The sequence below is a fragment of the Daphnia pulex genome, chromosome 1 (assembly GCF_021134715.1).
Source record: "Daphnia pulex isolate KAP4 chromosome 1, ASM2113471v1".
In the NCBI taxonomy this organism is placed as follows: domain Eukaryota; kingdom Metazoa; phylum Arthropoda; class Branchiopoda; order Diplostraca; family Daphniidae; genus Daphnia; species Daphnia pulex.
In genome coordinates, this window is record NC_060017.1 from 2,681,617 (window position 1) to 2,692,115 (window position 10,499).

The 10,499-nt window shown below is 40.4% G+C and overlaps 3 protein-coding genes across 3 annotated transcripts; 1 reads left to right on the forward strand and 2 right to left on the reverse strand.

The window, feature by feature from the left end:
• Positions 1-334: 334 nt before the first annotated feature.
• LOC124199724 (T-complex protein 1 subunit gamma-like) lies at positions 335-3,142 on the reverse strand. Its single transcript, XM_046595682.1, has 11 exons — positions 2,988-3,142; positions 2,857-2,918; positions 2,428-2,604; positions 2,211-2,365; positions 1,967-2,153; positions 1,758-1,907; positions 1,539-1,697; positions 1,326-1,469; positions 1,064-1,261; positions 735-1,004; positions 335-663 (listed from the first exon to the last, which is right to left on the reverse strand). Exons 1-11 carry the CDS (start codon positions 3,010-3,012, stop codon positions 547-549), a joined length of 1,644 nt encoding a protein of 547 aa, XP_046451638.1. The 5' UTR covers positions 3,013-3,142; the 3' UTR covers positions 335-546.
• A 574-nt stretch (positions 3,143-3,716) lies between these two features.
• Positions 3,717-5,723, forward strand: LOC124190207 (opsin, ultraviolet-sensitive-like). Its single transcript, XM_046582813.1, has 9 exons — positions 3,717-3,827; positions 3,891-4,025; positions 4,091-4,150; positions 4,218-4,337; positions 4,404-4,619; positions 4,682-4,812; positions 4,877-5,210; positions 5,272-5,373; positions 5,438-5,723. Exons 2-9 carry the CDS (start codon positions 3,982-3,984, stop codon positions 5,559-5,561), a joined length of 1,131 nt encoding a protein of 376 aa, XP_046438769.1. The 5' UTR covers positions 3,717-3,827; positions 3,891-3,981; the 3' UTR covers positions 5,562-5,723.
• Positions 5,655-7,514, reverse strand: LOC124190270 (peroxisomal membrane protein PEX13-like). The gene is made up of 5 exons (XM_046582923.1): positions 7,290-7,514; positions 6,918-7,214; positions 6,599-6,846; positions 6,317-6,523; positions 5,655-6,246 (listed from the first exon to the last, which is right to left on the reverse strand). Exons 1-5 carry the CDS (start codon positions 7,382-7,384, stop codon positions 6,005-6,007), a joined length of 1,089 nt encoding a protein of 362 aa, XP_046438879.1. The 5' UTR covers positions 7,385-7,514; the 3' UTR covers positions 5,655-6,004.
• Between the last annotated feature and the right edge of the window lie 2,985 nt (positions 7,515-10,499).

Below are 10,499 nucleotides of genomic sequence, written 5' to 3' on the forward strand. Positions count from 1 at the left end.
ATCTACAAATATTTCATTTTTAATTAACTAAAGAGTGGTGATTGCCGATTCTACGAAAGCTACCTTACTTGGTGTCTTCCTTGGTGGTTCGCGAATGTTCTATCGAAAACGACGTGCACGCCTTGCTGCGCGCGTTTCCCTCTAGAACAACGTGCTTTGAAATCTGCTTTTAATCCACTACTACGCTATCTTTTAACTTACACTGCAAAATATTCGGACACGGGACATCTTTTCAGGCCATATTGCATGTTTCCTTGTTCAACATATACGGTCTAACAAATCTAGCATTCAATTCACTTCAAAGCTAATTGTTTATTTCGTATACGAAATCTACTATGAGCAAAAATGGTGTATTTTGTTCACGAAGATGATGCAAGCGTGACATACTATGCCAACAGAAGATCAATTAATTACTCAGGAAGTTGACAAGAACGAAATGTAGCCAAACGTTAGTCGCATAGCAGAAGCGTGAATGATTGAAGCCATTGTATTATTATTATCGTTCGCCATGAGAGTTCCACAAGATCACGGGATCATGTTGGCTTCTTATTCACGCATGGCCTCTTGATCAGCTGCGGCGCCGGGGGCAGGAGCTGAACTATCAGCACCCTTCTTTTTGGATCCCGAAACGATGTCGTCGATACGCAAAAGCAGAATTGCAGTCTAAAACAAACAAAGAATTGGTAAATATTTGTGTACAATAGTAATAGTGTGCAAGTCTGAAACTAACTAACCTCAACAGCTGTCTTAAGGACTTGAAGTTTAACGGCAAGAGGATCCCAAATTCCTAGATCCTTCATATCAGCCAGTTCACCGGTTTCGCCATTGATACCCCAAGTTGATTCGCCAGTAGCATGTTTGGCTCGCAGAGCAGTCAGAGTTCGAATGACGGTAGCACCACAGTTTTGTGCCAGAGTTCTAGGAATCACTTCGAGGGCTTGAGCAATTGCTCGGTAAGGCGCCTGAGTTACACCAGTCAAACTCTTTGCTTTCTCAGCCAGAGCCTATACAGTAAAATCAATTGAATAAACACATACTATTCTGAAATAAAGAATTGACATACGTATGCCAAAGCCATCTCAGAAGCACCGCCTCCAGGAACAAGTTTAGGTTCCAAAAGAACATTTCGGGTAACGTTCATGGCGTCTTGCAAATTTCGCTCCACTTCATTCAGAACGTCTTTTGAAGCTCCACGTAGAAGAATCGTGCAAGCTTTGGGATCTTCGCACTCGACCACAAAGCAGAAGTACTCATCGCCAATCTATTTATAAAGAAAACGTATGTCAAATAAGTGTCGATAAGTCACTTTTAAATTTTAGGTTTACCTTTTTAATTTCAAAAAGACCAGCTTTTGTGCCGATGTCTTCCTCGCGAATTTCATCAGTACGGTTAACAATTGTAGCTCCAGAGGCACGAGCAATACGGTTGTTGTCCGATTTCCTCACGCGACGGATAGCAGTGATACCGGCCTTCATTGAAAATTTAAATCCAATTTTGAAGTACTATCAACCAAAAAGGATCAGAGAAAACAAAATTACCTTGACCAGGTAATGCTGAGCCAAATCTGATACACCCTTTTCAGTGAAAACGACATCAGGCTTTACTCGGATGATATCTTCGCATGTTTTTTGGACATACTCTTCCTCAAGTTCTAGAATACGAGTGAAATCTTCTTCTTTCATGATCTCGATGTTTGTCTAACAAATAATGTTTCAAAATAATGTTTTCAAGTTAAGACATCTTGGTTTAGTCAATACCTGACTTTCTCCTTTCTTGTATTCCAAGTTGCAATCTAGCAATAATATGCGTGGTTTAACGATATGACGACGCATTTTTGGGTGAGTAACATCCTTGTTCAACATAACTCCCCGCAAAACGCAAGAATCTTCCATGGTACCTCCAGGAACCTAAATATTTAAAAAAATTAGTTTTGAAGATGCGTCGACACAAATAGTTTGTAACTGACCTTTTCAACTTTAGCGTATCGCTTGATATCGATTTCCCGACGTCCATTCTCGTCAACTACGACTGTGCTCACGGCATCGAGAGCAATTTGACAAGCTTGCTCAGACCAGCGATTAATAAATTTAGTTCCTAGGCATGATTTGATGATGGACAACAACTGAGACCGATCATTGACATCCACAGGCGTGCTAAATAAAAAATTGTTCAATAAAATAGCCTAATATTTACAACCAGTGATATCATACCTGATTTGATCCCTTAGAACTGTAACAGCATCTTCCAAGGCTTGACGGTAGGCAGAAATGATTAAAGTAGGATGCATTTGTTGCTGCAAGAAGGGTTCTGAAACAGCAAGAACTTCTCCAGCTAGAATAATAACTGATGTAGTACCATCTCCAACCTAAGAATAAAACATTTTAACATCTAGAAAAATACTGCCTTTCAGGTAGGTTAATTAGGTACCTCCTCATCCTGAGTGCGAGAGATCTCAATCATAGACTTAGCAGCTGGGTGCTGGACAGTGATTTCTCTAAGAATGGCATTACCATCATTAGTTAAAACAATACCACCCATAGGATCCATCAGCATTTTCAGCATTGCTCGTGGTCCAAGACATGTTCGAATGACATCTGCCACAGTCTAAGAAAATCAATTTAAGTATAACACTGTTAAACAAGATTTGGTTGAAGTAAAAATGTCGTAACAAAGGAAACTGACAGGAAAAATGCATTGAATATGTCAAAATAGTTTCCCTTCTCATACCAACAGTATCTCTACTTGCAAACTAAAAACTTTACGTCAAAATGTGAAAAAGTTTAAAGAACATAATGAATATCGACAATTAAATCTTAAAACAAATTTTTGACAAGTTCCATGCGGTAATGGGCCTACCTTGCCGGCTGTGATATTATCTATCTGAACCTTCTTTCCACTCTCCCTCTTGGTATTCTGGCCTTTAACAAAGTAAGTACAATACGTTATTTAACTTCAATTTTAGACTATTTCTAAATTACAGTACTTACTAAGAACAATAATCGGTCCGGACATTTCGATTTCGTGGGCTACTGTAAAAAGTCGAAGTCACGTTGAGACCTGCTCTTGCTTTAACCATTCCCTTTCCACAACGTTGCCAAATACCCAAATAAGGCAACCCAGTCACGCCCCTCACGTCCGCGCTCCGCGGCTCCGATCTATTTTTTTTAAGTAACTTTAATTTTGTTTTAATCAAGATCAAATTAAAGAATTTTGCTGTAAATATCGCGTCAACAACAAAAAATCAATGATATTAAAAATACAAGGTTAAAAATACAGCAATTTTGTGTACAATGGTATGAAAATAATGAAATCTTGAATGAAATGTCAAATGACGAAGACGTAGGTAGGGTTATTTTGCCGAAATTAGATTAATATATTAATAATAGTTGCGATTGATTGCGGAAGTAACTTCCGTGTACGATACTTTATCCGATCCCGATGTACTGTAAATCCCATGCACTTTCGAATGCTGACGCGCGATAGTGGCATATACCTCTGCTACGGTGATCCAAATGAGGGCTGAAGTCTTCTAATATACAATACACAGCGCTGTCTGCATCTGTTTAATCTTATTTATAAATCTTTGTGAGTCTTGTGGTAAAATCACAGAATTGGGTTTTCGATACAATTGATAAGCCAATTACGTGGATTTTGATTTCAATGCATCTACGAATACACATTTACAGCTTCTGTTTAATACACAGTCGTCGAGGCGAATACCCTTTGATAACTGGATTAAACATGAAGTTGTGGTATAAAAGCAACGTCCTGATGTCCAAAGATTCGCAATTGACTGAAGTCTGTTCAGCTACTGAAAAAGAACCAAGGTATTCAGAGTTATCATAATTTATTCGATCAGTTTAATGTATTTAAATATTACAAATTTTCAGTGAGGAGCGGCTAACCAGCTGGCCTCTGCAAAGTTATACTTCTTTATAAACTTTCTTAGCACTTCTCGCAATTTTCTCAAATTTCCTAGCAATGGCCCAAAACAGCACATTTGTCTCCACCTACGACGCGTTTCGGTTCGTATAGCAAATAAAAAAGTGCAATAGCAGCTAGAGTAAACACCATGTAAATTGATTGACAGTTCGGAAAGGCGTATGTTGGGATGGAATACTCCAGAAGACTACATGTCTTACGTTCACCCGTAATAAACACATTTAATAGATTTTTGTGATTAGAAAGTAATGTGAGCGAAACATATTCCATTTTAGCTATTGGAAGACTTTCGAGGCCCCAAACCCGTTCCTTCTCTACATGATTGGATTTCTCTACACCATTTTTATGTTTTGTTGCGTCGCTGGAAATGGAGTCGTCATCTGGATCTTTACGAAGTGATTAATCAATTCATTTAATAACTTTGAAAATTATTTTAAAAGAATTTTCGTTTCCTTATAAAGTTGTAAGAGTTTGCGGACTCCTTCAAATATGCTGGTCGTCAATCTTGCGATTTTGGATATGCTCATGATGTTGAAATCTCCCGTTATGATCATTAACTCCTACAATGAAGGACCTATCTGGGGAAAATTAGGCTGCGACGTTTTCGGTCTTATGGGAAGTTATAATGGAATTGGTTCAGCAGTGAACAACGCCGCTATTGCTTACGATCGCCACCGGTAAGCTTTTTAAAAAAGTGTTAAATCGTTAGTCAAAAAAATTTATTCTGTTGTTTTCACAGTACTATCTCTCGTCCATTGGATGGCAAATTATCTCGCAAGCAAGTTACTTTGATGATTGTGGCCATCTGGGCTTGGGCCACACCTTTTTCGGTGATGCCTTTCTTGGGCATTTGGGGCAGATATGTACCTGGTCAGTTAGTACTGAATCAAAGAATGCACGGAATTTGTTTCTTAATATTTGATTACATTTGAAGAGGGTTTCCTGACCACTTGCACCTTCGACTACATGACGGAGGACGCTTCGACCAGGTTCTTCGTTGGCTCCATTTTCGTCTACTCCTACGTCATCCCGCTGGCAATGCTCATTTTCTACTATTCCAAAATTGTGAGATCCGTTGGTGACCACGAGAAGACTCTCCGTGACCAGGCCAAAAAGATGAACGTTACTTCCCTGCGCAGCAACCGCGATCAAAATGAAAAATCAGCTGAGGTTCGCATTGCTAAAGTTGCAATTGCTCTCGCCACCTTGTTCGTTTTCGCTTGGACTCCTTATGCCTTTGTGGCTCTCACAGCCGCTTTTGGAAATAGGTGAGATAATACTTTCAACAAATTTGTTCTCAAATAAATCACCATCGTCATCTTTTCACAGGTCCGTCCTGACACCACTTCTGAGCACGGTGCCTGCCTGTTGTTGTAAATTGGTATCCTGCATCAACCCATGGATCTATGCAATCAACCATCCCCGTTATCGGTAACACATCTTATTCATAGTGAAATGACAGTCATTCTTACCACATTTTTCTTCATCCTTTCAGCATGGAACTGCAGAAGAAAATGCCCTGGTTCTGCATTCACGAGCCTGTTCCTACCAACGACGATTCGAGCGTCGGTTCGGCCACGACAGAAATGTCTGGTGTCTCCAAGGAAACTTCTTCGTAAAATCTGCATAGCCTTTAATTATTTTGACCAAGGACCGAAACAGGATCATGAACATAACCTTCCGAAGAAAAAATCATCCATAGCAATTAGTAGTAGTTTTAATATCCCACAATATATATTGATTTGTTGAATTACAAATAAACAAACCCAGCATAACAAAAAGGAGTCATCATCACTTAATCGTACGATTTCGTCAACATTTGAGCGTTTCCTATTCACAAGCCTCTAAAAATTGGGGTAAAAAAAATTTGAATAATTTCACAAAGGCCGCCAATAATTTCAAACGCCTTAAATGTTTTTGAGGCTTTGAATATGAGTAGTGGCCCAACTCCATGACTGATAAAAATATAGCTCGAAATAACTGAATGGCATCAAACAGCTAACAATTTACTTTTGGACAAGGTTATTCCTTTGGTTTAGCTACTGTATATCAGTCAAATGAATTATTTGGGAGTCGAACTTTCGTGTTTGGCCAAAATTTTGATGTAATTCGCAGGTACGAGGCCCGTGTGTTGTGAATCGGTGCCGGCAAGCATCCAGCCTTTGATGCGAGGCTGAAGGGAACGGGGAGCCAAGCGTAGGGATTGGCCAGCTCTGAAACTTAATTCTTGTTCGTTTCCGGCATTGAAATCATAATCTGCCTGAGCAGTATAATATTCTCCTAGGCCATCAGCCCACTTTTTTCCTAGAGCATTAAAAGATTAGATAATTTGAATAAGCGAGTTTATGAAACAAAAGTTAGTGTGTTAACGCACCTAGTGCATCCGGAGCACTGTCTAGGGAAGATATGATCCTCCATATGAAATATGGGGCAGAAATGATTATGGCAAGGAACAAGGTGATGGGCCATGATGATCTGGACTTTTTAATATCAGCTTCAGTCAATAGACCCGCAGATAAGGCATCCGAATTTGATACGGCAGTGGACCATGCCGTATTGATTGGATTTTCTCGTCTCAAACCTGTAAACACAAGGGGGTTTAGTTGATAACAATGGCTGCAACTACTGCGTCGAGAATTTGCATAATCAGACATACCAAATATGTAGAATAATTTGTGTAGAGCCCATTTTGCCGTACGAAATATGGCCAATGCAGAAAACACCTTGCTTAAATGTGTTCGCATTCGGGAAAACTGATCAGCCATACCCAATACGGCTCTGAAAGAGCTGTAAACAGCATTCAAGGTTGAATCCAGCATCATGCTAATGGAGCTAAATGCATGGACAATTGATTCCAAGCTCTGAAATGCAGGTTGAGAACTCTCTTCTGCCATGGAAATAAACCTTGTTTGAGAAAAAATAATGAAATTGTTGAATTGTTGTAAGTATGATTATTTTAATTTTTAAAATTTTACCTGTTATCACTTGTCCCTCCATAACTTCTCCCTCCATAAGAGTTGTAACTTCCATATCCACCATAGCTGTTACCATAGCCTCCATAACTAGTACCATAGCCACTAGAAAGTCCCGAATAACCCCCATATCCACTACTGTAACCGTAAGGGCTTGAATAACTTGAAATGCCTGTTCGATATGGAGAATAGCTTGAAACTGCACCATAATCATTGTTTGTTGGGTTTGCCCCGGGTACTCTAGGAGGCAGTGGTGGGACGCCAGGCCCTGAAGCTGTAAAAGCACTTCCTCCACCCCCACTAAAATAATCAAAACAGATATTGATGAAGGTAACAAACCAAACAAATGAACTAAACACAACATGTATTACGCACCTGACGATGGGTGTAGGTAAGGTGTTGCCAATGTCGCCACCAAAAGCTCGTGAATTTACACCAGCCCTTTCCCACGGCTTTAATGGAGCTGCCATGGCGTTGAACGATTCAGACTAAAAACTCGAAGACTTTGCCTCGATTTGCTGATAAATCCAGCGAACTCTGATACAGAAAACGGAATCGACTTGTCAACAACAAGACGACACCATTATAAAAATTCCGAAACGAATGAGATGAGTTTGTACACCGGTAGATGGTAGTAGTGTGAAAATTTCTTTCAATTCAAAAATCTGCCGCAAACTTTTAAATACGTTAAGGATATAACTAAGTAACAATACACACGCGTTGATGCGTAATATCCTTGTCTGTTTACTTTTACTGTTTTGAAATTAAGTCTGACGACTATTTCAAATTTAATCAGATTTATTAATATCTTTTTTTTTACTGCAACATATTCAACATAATCGACAATGAAGTTTGATTATAAGGAATGATTCGGATGAAGCTAAAATGCTTGGGAAACCACTCAACATAATCTAAACATGTCAGGGATGAAGAAAGGGAGAGAGAGAGAGTGAAAAAAAGTTGAAGTAGAGAGCACATCATAAATAGGAATTGAAGAAAAAGGTTCTCGGATTCACGCTGGCAAGCAATCACTCCGGTGAGATTGAATTTCTATTCGTTGTCGTGCAGCAGCCAATTATTGGAGCTGCCTAAGGCTATAGGATTGGGGAAGGAGGAGAGTTGGGAATGGCCTCCAAGTGCCTGCACACAGCAGCACAGCTCTCACCAACCCGGTTCTCTGGTAGTAGTTGTGTAATAATTCTGCTGAGTGCGGTCGTGAAGCGTGCGTGATTCCTGATGTGTATTCAACCACCATTGCCCACCCCCCTATTCAGCCAACGTCGACTGCCAATAGGTTTCATGAACGCCTGCACGGCAGCGTTATGTAAAGAACTCGGCTCTGAATAGAAACTGCTAAACATCTCACTGAATAGTTGGGGCAGTCATTTCATAACAAACCCATCAAATCAGGTTCTCTTTTTAAAAAGTTATGAACGGAATCCTCCACAAAATCAGAGAGCAACGAGAAGAATATTTGAACAACAAAATCCGAGAATTTTCGAAGGATTGAATCTATAACAAACAAACTCTCCAACGTGAAAATTTCTCGATAAATATTCACCGTGAATACGACCATCATTAGATTGAAATGTAGTGGGCGTTATGAAAGAAAGTGAATTCATCTAATGCATCCTCTTGATCTTATAGCCCTGGCGCAACGTAGAATACCGTGCCTAAATATCTGGGCTGCGGTTGTTCATTCCGACCATCTGCATCTTTTCCGATTAGCCTTAAAAACGAGGAAAATAAATATTCAGCCAGACATCCCCATCAGCAGACATTACACATTTACCAGGACTGTGTCCACACATTCTGGTGTAAAGAGTGAAGCGAAAAAATCGGCAGCACATAGTAACCAACAGTGATGTTATTACCATGATAAACGCGACGAAAACTGCAGCTGGCACTGCACTCTGCATGCGGCGCTTCTGCTGTTATTGTCCCGCCATAACTGTGTAATTATCAAGTCAACAACAGCACACACATTCCTTTTCTCTTTCTCTCTCCCAGCATGGCGTATAGATTTATTTACTAATATTCCAACTATAGTATATTAGGAGCCGCAGGAAAATAACCTAATGCGGCTGCTGCTGTGGACGAGATAAGGAAAAAGAAAGCAGAGGATTTCATTAACAACATTCCAATGTATCCATTATAAGACATCAGCAGGGTACTGATGCGATTTCTCATCATGTCGACAGATGATGATCGCGGCTTTTGTGTGTGTGCGAGTTCACCTTTTATTCCTTCTTCTTCTTTTTTTGCCAGCAGCGCTGGAGGAAGATTGATTTTTGGATCCGACTGGTAGTGGTGGTGCTGGTGATGAATTGATATGGTCGACGACGTCTGTGGCGGCGAGGCGATGGGTTCATTAGATCTGAGATGAACAACGTGACGTATCGAAGAAGCCGATCCGTCTATAACAACTCAATGAACCAAAAGGGAAAGAGGGAGGAGTGTCGGATGCATGAGAGCGACTATATAGCCGACACTGCCATGCATAGAGGAAAAAGAGAGAAAGAGAAAAAAGAAGAGTGAGACTTTTTCGCCACGTAAGATGGTTGTGATTAGTCGTGTTGAAGTGTGAGGCCAGAAAGAGAAAAGACTAGAGAGAGAGATGAGAAAAAAGGGCGAATATAACTCTCTCTGCTGTGTGTGTGTATACGGGAGAAGAGGGAGGGGGGATAATATAGAGAGCCAAGTTTCTTTGATGATGAACCAACGAGAGCAAAGTAGGCCTCGCGTCTAACAGCCAGGGTGTGAAAAATGGCTGATTGAAGAGCTCTAGTTCGCGCTGGCTCCTTTTTCTCTCATTTCCTTCCTCTATGGTGGCGCCGGGACTGTCATCATCGCCTCTGAGGAAAATAAAAAAAAAGTTTCACTGAAATTCACTACGAAAAGAAAAAGGGGGAACGATAGGGATAGTGCCGTGGAACCGAGTGTTCCTCTCTCTTTCGCGTCGTACTTAACAAATTCAAAAGTCAAAGTGGGTCCGACTTTTCATCGGGAGGCAAGAGAACATTTCTAGTTGACAAGGATGTATAGTAATATATCAACTGCCTTCTCTCGTCTCAGTCCTCCAGCAAAGACCAAACAGCCAACAAACAAGACTATGTGAAACTATTAGCTTATTACAAAAGTAGTAGAGTATATATATATTTCCCGTACGATAACTACTCTGCTGCGATATAGTACTACGCAGTTGTTGTTGTGTGTTGTTCACTCGCTAATAGGAATCATGACTTTCCTGCGAGCCTCTTGGCTCTTCCTATTGTCTCTAGCACTATAAATTCTAAAGAGTTTTCCACGTGTACACCTACACGCGGGAATAGAGCGAGAGAGAAAGAGACGAACCCGAAGAGCTAATATGCCGCGTTGCGTCTATACACACATTCAACATCAGCCTGAGCGGCACTGCTGCTGCTGCTGCTGTTGCCTGGCCTCTTGAAACCGTGTCGACGACCTATTATATTCAGTTTTCACGTATTTTTATTTTTTCAGGAGCAACCCACTTATTTAAATTGACCTCGTTGAATAGTCAACGTATTATATCTAGTTGGCTTGTAATGAGGCCCGTGATAAATA